Here is an 18,855-nt window from a genome sequence, read left to right on the forward strand (position 1 = left end):
TTTTTTTTTTTTTTTTTTTTTATGGCTTTCAGGTTGTCCTGTAATTTTTAAATGATCTCTCCTGGATCTATTTTCCAGGTCAGTGGTTTTTCCTATGAGATATTTCACATTGCCTTCTATTCTTTCATTTGTTTGGATCTGTTTAACATCATCTTGATTTCTCTTAAAGTCACTAGCTTCCCGTTGCTCCAATCTAAATCCGAGGGAGCAATTCTCCTCATTGAGCTTTTGAGATTCTTTTTCCATCTGGCAAATTTGGCTTTTCAAGGCATTCTTCTCCTCATTGCCTTTTTGAGCCTCTTTTGCCAATTGAGTCAGTCTGTTTTTTAAGGTGTGATTTTCCTCATTCAGGCTGTTGACTCTCATTTCGCAATTTTCTTGCATTGTTCTCATTTCTCTTCTCAATTTTTTCCTCCACTTCTCTTATCTGGTTCTTAAGGTCCTCTACGGCCTGTAACCAGCTTGTATTTTCCTTTGAAGCTTTTGGTGCAGGAGTTCTGACTTCATTGTCTTCCTCCTGTTCCATGCTTTGCTCCTTTTTGTCCCCAAAATAGGAGTGTAATGTTGGAATCTTCTGTCTGCTTTGTTTCCTTTGCCTGGTCATGTTGCCACTCAATTACTTGACTTTTGGGCTTTTTGCCACAGTAGGACTCTGCTACCAGACAGGGGAGCTTCGTACCAAATGCTGGGGTTTTCTCAACTGCCAGAGGTATTAGTTGGCTGCCCTCTCTGAGGCCTCCACACGCTCTGGCAAGCTGGTCACGAACCCCAGGACCTCCACCCTAGACCGCAGTCCAGATCCAAGCAAGTTAAAGCAAGAGTGATTACCCCTCAGACTGGTCGCTTGGTCCCCCTACACTCTGCAGTCCAAGAGCTGAAGCTGCCACTTGGTGTTGGCTGTGCCGGGTGTCTCAGCGAGAAGCCTCTCACTCCCATTTACTGGTCCCAAAGTCCACACTGCACTGACCTCTCACTTTGTCCTTTGCATCTATGTGTTGATAAGTCTGGAAATGGCCACAGCTGCTAGTGATATGGAGTCCCTCTGGCCGATGGCTGGTCAGGCCCGCCCTGGGGTAAAACCTCGGGGAGGTGCTGGGCTCAGCCCAGAGTGCTGCACTGGCCGTTTGTTGCCGGCCTGCCGGGCTGTCCTCAGCGGGAGGTTAGCTTCTCTGTGTCATTTTGTGGGTTTTGCAGCTGCAAAGTTTGTTTAGAGTCCCCTTTTTACGTGGATTGGGGAGGGTGGAAGCCGGAGCTGCGCTGAGGTCCTGCTTCTACTCCTCCATCTATGATTGGTTTCTTTACCAGAAGAAAACACAAGGTGTATAGGTGTCATTGAACACTTTGTTTTGTGCTTTTCGGGAGAGATTGTGGCCTAACAACTACTTAGTTCATCATTTCACATTATTTCATTCAAATTTCAAACACACAACATATGAGACACTGGTAGGTAGTAGATATAAAAAGATATGTTTCTCTGTTCTTAATAGTAATTTTATCATTTTTTAGAATGTTTTCTTGGATAAATCTCATTCTTTCTTTGAATTATAAATTCTTAGAGTTGGAAAAGATCTGACTGTCATTTAGTCCAGCTAAATCTCAGCATGAAAATCTCTTCAACATTCCTGGCATCCGTCTCCTTTAGGAGATAGGTAGCCTGTTAAATTGTTGGATGGCTCTGTTAGATCTAATTATTAGAACATCCTTATATTGACTCTAAGGCTTTTTCTCTGTGATATCCACTCACTGATTTTTATTAGATCCCTTCTGAGCTACACTAAATAAGGATACGCCTTCTACAACCTTTAGATATGTGGTGACAGGTATCACTACCCTTCTCCCCCTGCCAAGTCTTCTACAGTATAAAAATCCTACCTCAAGTTCTTTTGTTTATTTATCATATGTTGTGGTTTCCATACCCTTCATTATCTTGTTTTCTGTCCTCTAAATTGCTTGATGCCCAGTTAAAATGTCACTCTTAGTTACCCAAAATGGAATCTGACTGACAAAGTATAGAACTTTTGTCTTTCTCGATCAGAATACTCTGCTTTTAGTAACATAGCCTTGCCTTAAATTGTATTACTTTTTAAGCTGTCATATGATCATATTTGCTTTTGATGTTATATTTATTATCTTATAGTAAAAAAAAATCTCCTAAATATTTTTTAAAAAGACATCTTTTATTTTTATGTCTCCTATATTTCCCAATATAGCCATCTTTTTTCCTCTTCTCCTTCCCAGAGGGCCAGCCCTTGTAATGAAGAATTACAAAGAAAAAAAAGACTGGGGTGAGGGGGGGGGGCGGTGTGACAGTGGCAAAACTAACCATCTCATCAAAGAAGTCTACTTTTATATTCAGTGTTCTATGCTCATAATTGCCCACCTCTGCAAAGAAGGAAGGAGATGTATTCTCACATTTCCTCCTTGGGCTCAAGCTCAGTCATTATCATTTCATAGCTCTTAGTTTAGATTTTTATTTATGTTTCCATTCATATTGTTGTCTTTGTGCTTGCTATTTTTTTTGTTTCTGCTGATTTCAACTTCTCCATGGGCTTCTATATTCATCATTTCTTACAGTGCAATTACATTCTGTTTTATTCATATACAGTTCAACCATTCTGCAGTGGACATTTACTCCACCCCACCCCCCACCCCCATTGTTTGTACTACAAAAATGCTGTTCTCTACATATTTTAGTGTATTTGGGACTTTTCTTTTTATCATTGACCTTTTTGAGAAATCAAGGGGTTTTTGCTCAAAAGTACTTTCAAGTCAGGTTTATGTACTTAAATGATTTAAAAAAGGAAAAAAAGACCTTTTTTCTGTTGAATTCTGACTCATTTTTTGGCTCCTTGTTGAAACATATAAAATATTTTTAAACTGTTTCTGTGTCATCTGGTTATAGTATGGCTAACCCTCCCAACTTTGGATCATCTGCACATTTGATAAGCAAACCTTCTCTATCTTTATCAAAGTTGATTTTGCAAAAATGTCGACCAGAACAAAGACAAGACTAGAGTACTTCCATACACCACTTGAAAAGTATCTTTTAAGTTGATGCTAATCCATTTTTTAGGATTCTGAAACTATCAGCTATATATCTGCCTAATTGAAGTATTAAACCATCCATATCTTCATCTTTTCCACAAAGACCTACTCTCATAAGAGAATCTCAGCCTTCCTAAAATCCAGGGACAGCATAGCTGTGTTCCCCCTACTCTGCTGGTCTAGTAATCCCATGAAAAAAGAAAATCAACTTAATTTGTTAGTAGTGGTTCTTAAAGAACCTATGCCTTCTCTTAGCGGTCGTTCACTGTGCCCACCAAACATCTCTCGAATACTACATTTTTTAATTTTTCCTGGTCTTGACATGAAATCATAGAATCTTCTATCCAGATGAGACCTTAGAGATCACTTTGCCCAATCCTCTCATTACAGATGAGTCACAGAGAAGTCATTTACACAGCCAGCTAGTGGCAATAAGCAGATGAGTGAGAACCGGAGTCTTCCAGCTTATCATAAAATACAAGTATATCTCAATTTTATTATTCCATGTTGCCTCCCATCAACCTCATTAGTCAGTAGTTTCTAAAAATCTACCTTTTCACTTATTGAAAAAAAAATGAGGCCATTTGCCTGTCTCCAGGGTTCTAATAACCTTTTTATTTTATTCCAATTTTCTTAAAGATTACTGGTGGTAGTTCTGTATTCACATCTGTTAAGTTATAATGCTTTATAACCACTCAGTTTTATAACTATAGTGAAACCCCTCTTGGAGTTTCTAAAAGGCTTGGATAACATATTACAAAAAACTGAGGGTAAAATAAAGTAAGGGAAATTTCCTTAAGTAGCTGCCAGGGCTACAGTCTTTGTGCCTTGTCAGGTGACATGTACACCTTGATTCTCACAAACCTTTTCTGGAGCAAATGGGAGAATGGGAGGAGGCAGGATGAGTGGCAAGGCCAGGTCCCTATCTCCTAGGTTCCCACCCTAGCTTCTTGAGTTCAGATCAGTCCTGGGAACAGATCTCATGTCATTCAGACCAAGTTTCTCTGAAGCTACAGTCCAGCATTTTACATGGTTCTTTTGGGATTACAGGTGGACTAGGTGGCTTCTAAGGTCATTTTCAGTTGAGTTTCTGTAATTCAGCCTGTTAGTTGGTTTGTCCCAAGTAGGATTTGGAACCATCTGTGGTACAATTTATATAGCAAGGACTCCAGGTATATTTGAATATAGTTTCTAATGAACATAAGGGGAAGGGATCCTAGAAGGGGAAAAAGAAAATCTGAAGGAGAGGAGTATATAGACAGAGGGCATTGTTGCTAAGTAACTTCCAGGGTTACCTTGGAGATAGGAGTGGGATTGTAGTCTTGCTGATTCTAGTACGAGAATTGTCACAGCATCACTGTGTTCCTCCATGTTCTTGAATGATTTTTCAGCTGTAGTCCCCTGATGCCTGGGCATCCTAGAGTGATTACCCTGACTTTTCCCTATCATGAGGTACACTGCCTTCTGAAGAAGAAGATGTAACATTGAGAAAAGATAAGATTCTGGGGTAATATGAACAGCCGTAGGAGAGATTGAAATTACAGGAGATTCTGTCGGGGCTTTAATAGATTAAGGCAACAGAACATTTTACAAGATTGGAGAAAGGTAGAAGTTGTGGGAAATTATAAATCATCTTACTCTGTCTTATATTTTACTAGATTTATTAGCCTTTTTCAGATAGGTGAAAAGAATGAGAAATCACAAATAATTGATCTTCAATTGCTAGTAATTCCTAACACTTTCATTTAAAATTTCTTAGTCTTTCAAGAAACTAGGGAAGCTCTCAGTTTAAGGAGGTCCTGTGCTTTATCATTTTATTAAAAACATTTAAAAATTTTAAATTTAATTTTTTTATTTAAAAAAATTATCTCAACTTCTTAACCATGCAGATTGCTTAAAGTGGATCATACATAATGTTGTACAAGTTTCTTTAACGAAATTACAATATGCACTTTCTTTGTTTTTGCATAGTGCTTCTGGAAGCAATTATGAAAAACGGAAGCACAGCTGCCAATGGCCCCCATTGCCGAAAGCCAGCCAGTGGTGGTGATCACAGTCGGCCCGGCAGCACCAAGGATGGCGTGCCTGCTGGCGGGGAAGGCGGGAAAGCCTATACCAAAGATCAGGTGGAGGGAGTCCTCAGGTATGCAACTTAGAGAGCATCTTTTATATTTTGATTATGATAGCCACTCAAAAAGTTGAATGTCCGCCTCAAAAGATTCTGCATTGTTTTTGTAGATAGCAAAGAGTGTATGGAAAAGCCACCTGTTACTTGTGTGCTCTGTGAGTGCTTCTCCTTATAAAGGCACAATCTGCAGGGACAGCCTCTAGTATTCCCCTCACAAGGCTATTAGGAGGTTCAAGTGAGATAAAGGATAGAAAGCATTTTACAAACGTCAAGGGCTTGTATATAAATGATTACTATTATTATTACTGTTTTCTCCCAGTGATTTAATTTTTCATTTTTCTCCCACTTACATGTAAAAAACAATTTTTGGCCTTCTTTTTTCTAAAATTTTGAACTCAAAATTCTCTCCCACTATCCCCCATTGAGAAGGGAAGCAGCTTTATATAGGTTATTCATGTACAGTCATGCAAAACATATTTCTACATTAGTCAAGTTGTGGGAAAAAACAGACAAAAAAAACTAAACAAAACAAGGAAAGTAAAGAAATAAAGAAAATAAGGTATGCTTTGATCTGCATTTATACTCCATACGATTTCAACTTTTAGTTTCAATGAAAGTTAGCATGGTTAGGTTGGCTTTGAATTAAGAAATCTGTGTTCAAGTCCTGTCTCTAACACATATTCTCCATGTGACTTTGGGCACATCACTTAACCTGTTAGTGCCCCTGCAGCCATCTCCCTAAGATAGTATACTGTGTAACACTCTTACAAACATTCCTTTCATCATTGAAATCACAGGTCTAGACAAAAAAGAAATTTAGTTACCATAGTTATTTATATGACAATAAAAGTCAGCTACAGGCACACAGTTGTATAATGAAAACCTCTCAGAAGAAGAGTTCAAAGACTGTACGCTGTTTAGAAAGCAAGAGGGCCTTGGTTGGGGGGCTGGGGACTGGGGGATGGTGGTAGGTGTGGGGTGTATCTTTTGTAACAGTGCCTGGGCCTTTTCAGAGTAGTTGTTCCTCATGGCGACCCTTCCTCCCTCCCTCCTTCTCTCCTCAACCCCTTGGCATCTGCTTTTACTTCCACTGGCCACTACTTTGTTAAACTTCAGTGACCATTGACTTAATTTGACCAAATACCCAGGGGCCTTTTTCAGTCCTCATTGTCCTTTACCTTTCTGTACTTTTTGTCACAGCTGATTACACTTTCCTGCTGAATAGTCTGTCATGTCCTTACATCAGACTCCCCTCTCCTGGGACACCTACCCCTGTCACACTGTTTTCTTTCTCCAGTGCCATCATCTTCATGTTCGTCCCTCCTTGAGTCTGTCTGTACTGTCCTCTTCTCTTTTCTCCCTCTCGCCTTTGGCACTCTCATTCATTCCATGATTTCAGTGGACACATCTGGGCAAAGGACACCATTCCTGACTTTTGTAAATGAATTCCAAATGCCTATAAAGGATTTCTGCCCACACGTCCCACCAGCATCTCAAAGGCAACCAAAAAATTGACTCATTATCTTTTCCCCTCAACTTGGACTCCTCCCAGATTTCACGCCTTTTGTCTGATGACTGCCTTCACCTCATCTGTCATGTTCAGAGGATTTACTGATGCTTGCCTTTCTGTCTTTCATGTTCATTCACTTACCAGGTCTGTCAAGAGGCTGCCCTTCATTCTCTCCACGAGCCAGACCACTCAATGTGTATCACTGACTAAATCACTTCCCTTACATGTAGATCAGTGTTCAAGTTAGCTGCCTCTGGCCTCCTGAACAAAACTCAGACTCCCTCACCTGGTGTCCAAGACTTTGCACAATATGTCTCCACCCTGCTTTTCTAGCTTTTTCTCATGTTCATCTTCACATATTCTGTGCTCAACCAATCTGGGCTGCTTTCTGTTCCCCGCTCAGACCTCCATGCTTTTGGTCCTACTCTACCTTATGGTGAGAATGCCCTCCGTTTGTTTTGCTTTGGAGAGCTACTTTCCAGCAAAGAAAAACTCAAATACTGCTTCCTCCATGAACCCCTGTATGGTCCCGTGGCCTGTAAATTCCTTGAGGCCAAATATTGTGTCTTGTCCGTGTTTTAAATCTACCGTCTTTCTACCACTACCACCCACTCATTCCCATCCCTGGATTCTCCATGATCACATTTCCTGGCTTCTCGTGGCATTAGGCATTTAATTAAGTGTGTGCAGATTTTTTGTAAGCAGAACTGATTTCCAGTGTTTGTTTCCATTGTGTTAATTTAGTTATAAGCTATATGTTATATAGGCTTAAAATAAATGGTTTAGTGATGGATTTTTTGGTGGTTGTTTTTTTATTTCACACATTCACAAGGGATTCTTCTGAAGAAAGAATTGTTATCCTGCTGGTTAGCCTGTTGTTGCATGATTATGCAAGCCAATTGCTCAGGGAGAAGCAACGCAATACTTTTCCATTAGTTGCATAAGTAATGTACCATGAACAGTGCGGCTATAAGAAAACTAATTCTCAGAAGTGAAGCACTTTTCATCACCTTTGAATTGAAATGCATCTGAAATGAAGCTTAACAAGAGTGAAATTTTAAAACTTTTAAAGAGTTTTCCTGCTCTCCTATTTAAAAATGCACCACATATGAACATAATTTAAATGGCTGATTTAAAATCTTTTTTTTTTTTTATAAGCAATCGGGGTTAAGTAACTTGCTCAAGGTTACATGGCCAGTTATTTCTGAGTGTGGTGCTGAGTATCTGAGCCCGGATTTGATCCAGGTCACACCGACACTGGAGCCGGTGTTCTTATTCGCTGAGCCACCTGGCCGCCCCAATGATATGAAATCTTTTAAGTAGGACATCATCATACTTACTCATTTAAGAAATGTTAATTGATGTGTTATTTAATCAGTTAAGAAGTAGGATTTTCTTTGAAACATTTAACATTGCAAATAAAAATTTAACCCATATGTTGTTCAGTGGAAAAAGAAATTAAGGAGAGCTAGCCAGGAATAAGAAAGCATTTCACTACCTATGTTATACATTTCATAAAGTTTGAGTATAAATTTAGTAGTAGCTGGTTTTTAATAAAAATGTTATTTTAAGATTTAAAGGCATAATAATAAACTTTAAGTAGCTTAAAATTGCACTAAAACCTTTGAGACACCCTGTATAACTATCATTTTAATTAATTTTTGCTCATCATCCACATAAGAAAAATGTTTTTCAGGGGTTTTTGGTCTTAAGGTAGTGTACCCAGTATCACACTAACGTTCTGCAGAGTGCAAGTATCGTCATCCATATTTTGTAGATAAGACCATTGGGCCACTAAAAGACCAGCCCAGTGACAAAGCCAAACACACAGCTCCAGGTCTAGTACAATAGTACATTCCCTGGTATTGAAAGAGAACATAATTGTTCTTACTATTATATTAAATATGAAAGTTAGCATATTTGAGTAAGGGATCCAGAATATAGTTTAAAGTCTGTGCTTTTCAGCTTGTTTTAGGATATATATATATTTAGTACTGAGGCAAGAATTTAGTACTTTAGGCAAGAATGTGAGGACATTAGTTGTATGCTCTCTTTTCCCCAAACTCCGATCTCTAATTTGTGGCCAAATGCTCAGGACAGAGAGGAGGTGGTAGAGTTGGACCCCACTAGAAATGAGCCTAATGCCTCCCTTGCCTTTGCTCATTGTGGTCTGCTGTGACTACAGCCCTTAGTTTTAGTGTCATTGTGTACAAACAACTTTGGAGTTTTTTTGCCTGGATTTTCAGCTTTAGGATCTCTCTGTGAAGAGCGTCAGCTTCCTGAGTGACCTTGCTTTGTTAAGCCTCTGTGCCCTTAGGAAATGGAGACCGGTTTTTATATCAACAGGAAACCATAGATAGAGGATGGTATGTTTAGAAGAGGAAGTAACCTCAGAAGTCCCTGAGTCCATCTTTGGCTTCCTCACTTTTAGGGCCATTCTGAAGCTGAGTAGGAAAACGCTTTAGGATTGCTTAGCATTCAGATCATCAATGCTACTGATCTTCATTGTCATGGATGAGTAAGAGTTTTCTGTAGGTGTTTTTAAGAATTAAATTCTTCATGTTTTTAACATTTGAAAATTGGGGTTTTTTTTTGGTAATTACGAAAGAAATCTGGATTCTGTGCATAGTTTTTGTCTGTTTTTAAATGATCAAAGAAGGGACTTCTAAGGCCTCAGGAATCCCCACTGTGACTGCCGGTGCGTGTGGCCTCTGGCCACTCACCACCTGGAAAGCTCCAAGGAGGAGCAAGGCCGTCGTCACCTCTAGAGGCCGCCACTCCGTGGAGTCGTACAAGTCTGCACCCTGCTCCATAGGACAGCCCAGCGACTGTCATGGCTGTCCTGAGTCTTCTCTTCTCCAGGCTAAACATTTCCAGCTCCTGGTTCATTCAACCAATCCTCATAAGACATAAAGTATTATTTGAATGCTTTAAATTATAGGCCTAGATGTATACCTTCAAACTTTAGAATGTTGTTAGGAGAGGAATGCTGATTTAAAAAAGAAAGCTTTACTGATGCTTTCTACATTATAGCCATTTTTAGGCATGTGACTCCTTCCCAGCCCTCCCACCACACTGCTTGTGCCTTTCCCTGCAACCAAGAAAAGCAGCTGAGCAGACCCAGATGACAAATGACTTTTTTCTGCCCCTCCTTGCTCTTCAGTCCTTACCTCAGCCAGGAGGAGGAATAATCATATCCTCTTCTCTTCTCTAGACCCAAGATTGTCCATCATAACTACTTCATCAGAGTGTTCTTTCCATGCACATCGTAGTACTGTTAACAGCCTCCTCTTTCTCATTGCTTCATTCTGTATCATTTCCTGTAAATCTCTTGATTTTCTGAATTACTCTTCTTCTTATAGCATAATAATATTTGATTGCATTAATATACCACAGTTTGTTCAGATGTTCCCCAGTCGAAAGCTACTCACTTCTTGACATTATTTTACTAGTAGAAAATGTTAGTAATGTTTTGTCATGTATAGAGTTTTTCCACCTATGACTTCTTAGGATGGGATTTCTGTGTTGAAGAATGAGTACTCTGACTTCCATAATTCCAAGTTATTTTCCAGAATATTTTGACCAGGTCACAGTTGCACCAGTGGTTGTATGTCCCTCCACTTTGATGGGTGAGGGGTAAAGCCTCAGAACTGGCTTAAGTTGCATTCATCTTATTGTTAGTTTGGTTTTTTAATGTTATTGTTATATCATCATCATTAACCAGCATTTATATAGCACCAATTATGTGCCAAGGCACAGTGCTTACTGCTTTTTACAGATAGCTCATTTGAGCCTTCCAACAGCCCTAGGAGGTGTGACTTCATTAACCATTTTACAGCTGAGGAAATGGAAGCAGAGGGGTGAATTGACCTGCCCAGTGTAAATATCTCTAGGCACCCAGATCTTCTTACTTCCAGGCTGGGCACTATCTACTGTATTTCCTCACTGCCACATGTTTCACCTACATTTCCCAAAGGATCCCCCAGAAAGGGCCCTTATAAGAAATAATAAAAAAGGAGAAAAAGTTTTTCTAAGTTAAGTAGCACATCTCGTATGCTTCCCCACCCATAGTTAGTTCCCTGCCTTTGTAAAGAAGGAAAGGGGAGCCCCTTCGCATATCTTTATGACCAGACTTGGTCATTATAATTTCGAATTTAGTTTCTCTTCTTGCTCTTTCTATAGTGTTTTAATTTTTTTGTGTATATCGTTTTCCTGGTTCTACTTATTTCCATATACTCTTCCCATGTTTCTCTGCACTGAGGGGTATAGTCATCCATCATATTCATTGTCTCTTATAGCATGGTGGTATTCTATTACATTCATGTAACACAGTTGGTTTAACCATTCCCCAAGCAGTGGACATCTCCTTTGTTCCTTGCTACCATAAAAAGCACTGAAACAAATATTTGTTGTGTATGAAGCCTTTCTTATCAGTGACTTCATGGAAGTATATATCTAGCATGAAATCTCAGGGTTAAAGGGTATGAACCTCTTAGTTTACATCATTTCAAATTGCTTTCCAGAATGATTGGACCAATTTGTACTTTCATTAATTGATATTTATGTCTTTCTACCATCCCTACAACATTGAATATTTCCATATTTTTGTCATCTTTGCCAATTTTCTGGGTGTATGGTAAAAAAAAAAACTTGATAGGGTTTGATTTGCGTTCTCTTATTATTAGTGATTCAGATCACTCTATGTTTTTAATAATATGTAGTGCTTTTAAGAACTGTTTGTTTGAGTTATCTCAGGTGCAATGGCTTCAAGGTTACTGCAGGGCGCCAGGGCACTGGCGGTCAGCTCGGTCCATGGCGACCAGAGGATGTATCCCTTCTGATGAGGAGCAGGCTACTGGCTTGGAGAGAGAGATTATGATGACCACAAGGAATGATCTGGATCCATACAATATGCTAGCCCCAAAGGCAGCTCCAGGAACTAAGGAGGAGCCCAACCTGGTCCCTTCCATCACTGACAAGCGAATAGTGGGGCTGTATCTGTGAAGAGGACAACAGTGCAGTCCTCTGGTTCTGGCTTCACAAAGGCGAGACACAGCGATGCCCTAACTGTGGAACCCATTACAAGCTGGTACCCCACCAGTTTAGCCACTGAGCCCCTGAACTGGTTTACCTGAGATGTGTTATGTTTTCTTCCCTCCAATAAAAGACTAACCATTTCCCTGGCACTCCCATAAAAAAAAAAAAAGAACTATTTGTTCATATCCTTTGACCATTTATTTATCTGTTGGGGAATGACTTTTGGTCTCAGGGACTTGTCAGCTGAATAGAAGACCTTAACAAAGATATTTGCTAAAAAGATTCCGTTACCCCTTAACAGCTTTCCTTTTCACCTAGTTGTATGGATTTTATTCAGCTTTTTAAATTTTAATGTAGTCAAAATTGTCTGTTTTCTCTTTTTTTCGCTTGTCTTTCTCTATTTTTTTGGCTAAGAACTTCCCCTTAGCCAGAAGTGTGAAAGAAACCACCTTCCATTCTATTCTCTTTAAAAATTGTATGACATTTTCTATTTATGCCCTGTATCCATTTGGAATTTGTTGTAGTTTCTGGTATAGGAGGCTCTTGTAAGTTTGTTTTCTCCCCAGCTGCTTTCAGATCTTCACAGCAATTCCTTATCCTACAGAAAACTCTTCCTCCTAGTAGCTAGATCTTCTGTTCTAAACACTGGTCTACTGAATGTTGTGTCTGACTTTTGCTTATATTGTCTGGCATAGTTTTCTCTTTTAGCTCACCTTAAATAGTTGTGACAATTACTTTTGATGATACAGTTTTAGGTATCCGTTCAATCCTTTCTTTTTTTTTTTTTTTATTCTTTCTCTGAAACTCTAGACCATTCTGGTTTTCAAACGATTTTTGCTTTCATTTTTTCTGTATCCTTCTGTAGTCTTATATAGCACTAAATCACCAAAGTTATTTAGGCCATTTTTATCAAATTGGCATAGCTCATCCATGTGTAATTAATTTCCCTCTAGTAATTATTTATCTCCTTTAATTTATGTAAAGAGTGTTTTATAATTTATACTTATACCCAGACTGTCACTGCTTCACTTTCTTCTCTTCTCAGTCTTGACCCTATTGTCAACCACTTTCAACTTTACACTACCCTCTACTCTTGAATTTCTTGCCTCCCCTTGTCTTATTACGACTCATTCTTTGCCAGATCCTAACCTTGGATTCTTCCCATCTCAGCCCTTCCAGAACGCTTCTGGTCACAAAACTGTGATGACTGGGACCACTGCACATTTATGTTATCGAATTCAACCAGGTCCTTATTGTAGCAAGCCAGTCCTTTTCCTCCTTTCTTAGGGATTCTCTATTTCATATCTTTACTCCGTTCTTAGGGATTCTCTGTTTCATATCCTATAACAGATCTTCCAGTTCTCTCTTCTCAGACCTTCCATTCCAACTCCAGCTCTACTTTCTCAGCAGAGGATTTCACCTGCAAATTTACAGAGAAAATAAGGACCATTCCTCTTGAACCACCTCATTTCTCCTATTCTGTATCTCAAATCCTTTGCCGTAAATTTCCAATCCCTCCCGCATTCCCACCCCATCCTCTGAGGTAGAGATAGTCTTTCTTGCTGAGGCCAAGTCCTCTCTTTGAACCCTTAACCTCATTCCCTCCTGTCTTGCCTTTCAGATTGCCCCTACAATCATAATCTACTCTTCAGTCTCTTCTAGCTCCTAGTTTATTCTTTAATACCTGCAAATATACAGAACCCCTATCTGTTTAAAAAAAAAATCTTTACCCAATCCTGCCATGCTTAAGCTGTCATCTCATATCATTCTTTGCTTTCGTTGCCAGGTTCCTAGAAAATGCTGGCTGCCTGTGTGAGCTGCACTTCACTATCCTTTCACTCATTTCTAAGCCCATACAGTCTTGAGTGTACCTGCTGTGTAAGGGTTACCACTGATCTCTGAATTGCCTTGTCTTTGGTCACCTCCTGGCAGACTTTGACCCTGCTGCCCGCCTGATCCTCCGAGATAGTCCCTCTTTTGGTTTTCACAATGTGGCTCTTTCTTAGTGCTTCTCCTTCCTGACTTCTCACTGTCTTTCACTCTCCCTTGCAAAATCCTCCTTCATATTGTACCTTTAAGCCATGGTTGGACTCTCAAGGCTCTGTCTTCCACTCTATATTCCATATTGCCTTATCAGTTTCCATGGGTTCAGTTATCATTTTTATGTAAATGACTCACAGCTCTATATATCTACTCCTAGTCTCTCTAGTGGCCCTTTATCACCAATTGCCTATTAGACATTTCAATCTGGTTATGCCATAGTAGGGGCAGCCAGGTGGTGCAGTAGATAAGAGTACCAGGCTTGAAGTCAGGAAGACTCATCAAGCATTAGCTAGCTGTGTGACCCTGGGCAAGTCACATAACCATGTTTGCCTTAGTTTCTTCATCGGTAAAGTGAGCTAAAGAAAGAAATAGCCATCCACTCCAATATTTTTGCCAGGAAAACCCCAAATGGGCTCATAAAGAGTCAGACATTGGGGTAGCTAGATGGCACAGTGAATAGAGCACTGGCCCTGGAGGCAGGAAGACCTGAGTTCCAATGCGGCCTCAGACACTTGACACTTACTAGCAGTGTGACCTTGGGCAGGTCACTTAACCCCAATTGCCCCATACTTCCCCCCTCCAAAAATTAAAAGGAAAAAAAGAGTCAGACATTGACTGAAACATCTGAACGACAAAACACCATAATTATCTTGAACTCAACTTACCCTACACAGAGCTCATTTTTTCTCTGAAACAGACCCTGTTCCATACTTCTATCTTTTAAGGGCAGCAGCAGGTCTCCTAGGTTTGTAACCTAAGAGTAATCCTTGACTCTTCGTGGAGCCTCACTTCATGTATCTGCTCATTGGCTAGGTTTAGTAATTTCTACCTCCAAATTTCTTGCATCTGTCTTCTCTCCATTCTCATGATCACTGCCATAGTTCAGGCCATCACCTCTCCTCAATGCAGTAACCCTCTAATTACTCGCCCTGCCTAAAGTCTGCTCCCCTTTCCAATCTTCTGCAAATTGCTGAAATAATAGTAAAGCACAGAGACCCCTCTGCTTAATAAACTCCAAGGGCTCCCTGTGAGTTCTGGGATTGAATGCAAACTCCGTTGTTAGGTATTTAGAGACTTTCACAGTGTGGCTTCAGTCTTGTAAATTTTTAATTTCTATTTTGTATTTTTGTCTCATTTCCTTCTGATTTCTGTTACTGTTATATAGATCCATTGGCAATTTTTATGGACTTATTTTCTGTCTTGCCACTTAACTGGAGCTGTTAGTCATTTTAATTAGTTCCTTTGCTATTCCTCAGGGGTGTTCTAAGTAAAATGTTTTTTCTACAAATAGGAATAATTTTCCCTGCTTTCTCCTCTTTTGTCTCCTTCCTAGTCATTTCTCAACCCTTGAAATCTGGTTACTGAATGTTACCGAAACCGCTTTGCCCAGCATGGGAATGATTTCCTGTGTCCCACTGTTTTTTCCTTTCCTGACCTCTCTGCAGCATGATGCAATAGATCACTCCCTCCTGCTCTCTCTCTCACTTACTGATTTCTGGGACATGCTCTCTTATGGGATCATAGTTTAGAGCAGGCATTTATCAAATGACTGCCATGTTCCCAGAGAGTGGCAGCCTGGCACTGAGAATGAATGAATGGAAAGGCCTTCATTAATCACATGCCATGTGCATAGCACTGTTTTGAGTGTGGGGATCCAGCCAGGGCCAGTGTTAAGGAGCTTATGTTCTAATGGCAGAGACAGCACAGCATCATCATCTGAAAGGGCCTGTGGTCTTTGGTGTGCACAACCAAAGCTTACCTGATCTTGTTCTTATTCTCGGGGTGTGTGTGTGTGTGTGTTATTTTTGGAAGGGGGAAGGCAGGGGAATTGGGGTTAAGTGAGTTGTCCAGTCACATGGCTAGTAAGTGTTAAGTGTCTGAGGCCAGATTTGAACTCGGGACCTCTTGACTCCAGGGCCAGTGTTCTATTCAGTGTGCCACCCAGCTGCCCCTAATCTTGTTCTTCTTGAGCTTCATTCCAGGGATAAGAATCGTATCTGTTTCAGATGTTCAGCCATTTGACAGTGCTGAGGACTCTTGGGGCTACAGCTCCTGACTCCTGGTGCCATTTGGTCAGTAATTGGAGGTTGGCGGTTAAGGTGATGGTTTGACTTCCCTGGCACATACCGTTTCCAGATTCTCCCTCTGAGTGCCTTGCTGCTTCAGTTAAATGGGCTTGCCTGCCCTGTAGGTTGTGGTTGGTACAGATGGCTAGCCCCATCTCCACAAGGGCTTGGTCAGCCATTTTGATGATGTCTGCAGGGGCAGTGGTTGGAGGTGGGCTGTGTAATTGTCATGAATAGAGAGAGCTGGCCTTACAACCAGGAAGAACTGAATCCCATCTCTGATAAAGCTGACTGTGGGGTCTTAGGCATGTCCTTGGGGGCTCCATACAGAAATGAAATGACCAAAAACATATCCTGAGCTCTGTGCTGTTTGCTAAAAAAAGAAAGGAAAGTCCCTGCCCTCAAGGAGCCTACATTCTACTGGAACATACAGCATATTCACAAATAAATATAAATACTAAATGGCTTGTGTATGAACTACTGGGGGAGATGGCCCCTTGCAAGAGATGGCACTTGAGCTGAGCCTTGAACTCAGTAGAAGGGCCCAGAGGCGAGGAAAATGTGGTGTCATGTATGGGGATCAGCAGTGTGGCTAGGAGAGGGGGAGGAATGTTTATCAAGTTCAGCAAAACAGGCAGGCGCTAGACTGTGGTGGGCTTTAAAAATGCTGGGATGAAGAGTTTGGCCTTTGTCCTAGAGTCCATGGAACTATCTTGAGCAGTAGTGTGGTGTGCATAAAGCCATTTAATAGGAAGGGATGATACTTAAAAGGTGAAATTAAGAGGTAAGAGGGGAATATAATGAGAGGAGATGGGGAGAGACAGAATGGGGTAAACTATCTCATATAGAAGAGGCGAGGGAAAATTGTTACAATGGAGGGGAAGAATAGGAAGGCAAAAGGGAATGGGTCAACCTTATTCCCATTGTATTTGGCTTAGGGAGGGAATGGCATACACACTAAATAGGGTATCTCACCCTACAGGAGAGTAGGGGGGAAGATGGAAGGGAGGGCAGGCTGGGGGGGAGGGACGTTGGAAGCACCCACTTTTGAAAAGGGACAGGATCAAAGTAGAGAATAGAACAAGTGGGAGGTGGGATAGGAGGGAGGGAAATATAGTTAGTCTTTTACAATGTATCTACTGTGTTATTGTTTTGCATTAGCTACACTTGTACAGCCTATACTGAACTGCTTATCTTCCCAGTAAGGGTGGGTGACAAGGGAGGAAGGGAATGAATCTAGAATTCAAAGTTTTAAAATCAGATGTTTAAAAAATATGTGTGTGTGTGTGTGTGTATACTATTATTAGTATTAAAAAAACAAACTTAGGCCGAGTAGATTGAAGTTTCAGAATGGGGAAACTTCACTGCAAGTTATCTCTCACAGTCCCCCCTGTTCTTTTATATACCTTTTGAAGTTTCCCCACTTTTCTTAATTCTAATTCCCCTTGTGGCATTGACAGCATACAAGGGGGCACTCCCCTTTAAGAGTGCAGATACAGGGGCAGCCAGGTAGCACAGTGACTAAGAGCACTGGCCCCAGAGTCAGGATGACCTGGGATTGAATCCAGGCTCAGACACTTACACCCACCCAGAAACACCTGGCCGTGTTACCTTGAGCAAGTTACTTAACCCTGATTGCTTAAAAAAAAAAAAAAGAGTACAGATACATAAATTCAAAAGAAAACAATAACAAACAATAGTTCTTTCAAAGTCCAAAAGTCTCTTTTCACACTGCTGTCTGGCAGGGGTATATCATCTGACTGAAGTCCTCTGGTAGCTTAGGGTTGTCCATCTTCAGTCCTGCATCCCAGCCTCTCTTTCTGCCTCCTTCTTTCTTTCATTTACCTACAAAAGGAACCTTGAAACCAATTTAAATGACTACCCCAGAACCCTTATCATTCTTACAAAATTAAAATTGGAGTCTCAGTCAGTTGTCATGATCACACATTAAAACCAGATTCTTATATTTTGCATCAATCCATTATTAATTCCTCCACCAGGAGGGTGGGATTTCACTAAGGGATTTACATTAACCTCACAATTAAAACAATTAAAATATTTACCAAGTATTCCTGAAACTATCCTCCTTATAACATTAACTAATTATAACAAAGTTGAGACAAGTGTGATACTAACTAAATAACAGAATAATATTCCCACAAACCCTTGACCTACTTGTCCTCATATTACTACAAACTAAAGGACCCTGACTTATACAGGAATACCTATACTAAACCTAAACCTAATAGCTTTATCTTTTTTTTTTCATTTTTCAAATGCTTTATTAACTTCTGATTTACATCATTAATTTGCACCAGATTTTGAGTTGCAGATTTTCTCCCCGTTTTTCCCCTACCCACGACCCTAGAATAGCAGTCCCACAGGATATCCCCTCCTCCAATCTGCTCTCTCCCATATCTTCTCCCATACCCCCTTAGACATTTCCAGTAGGGCATGGTGGATCTCTATGCCCCAGTGCCTGTATATCTTCTTTCCCAATTACATGTAGGATAGTATTAATAATATTATGTGTGTATATGTATAATTTTAAACATTTGATTTTAAAACTTTGAATTCCAGATTCATCCCCTTCCTCCCTTGTCACCCACCCTTACTGGGAAGATAAGCAGTTCAGTATAGATTGTACATGTATAGCTAATGCAAAACATTAACATAGTAGATACATTGTAAAAGACTGACTATATTTCCCTCCCTCCTATCCCACCACCCATTTGTTCTATTCTCTACTTTGATCCTGTCCTTTTTCAAAAGTGGGTGCTTCCAACTTCCCTCCCCCCAAGCCTGCCCTCCCTTCCATCATCTCCCCTTCTCATCCCCTTCCCCCTACTCTCCTGTAGGGTGAGATACCCTATTTAGTGTGTATGCCATTCCCTCCCCGACCAAAATTCAGTGAGAATAAGGTTGACCCATTCCCTTTTCCCTTCCTATTCTTCCCCTCCATTGTAACCCTTTACCCTTGCCTCTTCTTTATGAGATAGTTTACCCCATTCTGTCTCTCCCCATCT

At 40.4% G+C, this 18,855-nt stretch overlaps 1 protein-coding gene and 1 pseudogene across 2 annotated transcripts in view; both read left to right on the plus strand.

Annotated features, from left to right (window-relative positions):
• Positions 1–18,855, plus strand: part of DNAJB14 (DnaJ heat shock protein family (Hsp40) member B14) — a 102,132-nt gene that overhangs the window by 42,387 nt on the left and 40,890 nt on the right. The window contains exon 2 of one of the 2 annotated variants that reach the window (XM_069094036.1): positions 5,017–5,188. The exons of the other annotated variant lie outside the window; for it this stretch is intronic. Within the exon in view, the coding sequence (XP_068950137.1) occupies positions 5,017–5,188 (172 nt within the window). The remainder of the gene's footprint in view (positions 1–5,016; positions 5,189–18,855) is intronic. 2 annotated transcript variants of the gene reach the window in all.
• LOC138165741 (cytochrome c oxidase subunit 5B, mitochondrial pseudogene) lies at positions 8,076–11,892 on the plus strand (annotated as a pseudogene).

The sequence above is a fragment of the Petaurus breviceps genome, unplaced genomic scaffold (assembly GCF_028583685.1).
Source record: "Petaurus breviceps papuanus isolate PSGF00001 unplaced genomic scaffold, PetGlider_PUasm1.0 126, whole genome shotgun sequence".
NCBI classification, from domain to species: Eukaryota; Metazoa; Chordata; class Mammalia; order Diprotodontia; family Petauridae; genus Petaurus; species Petaurus breviceps.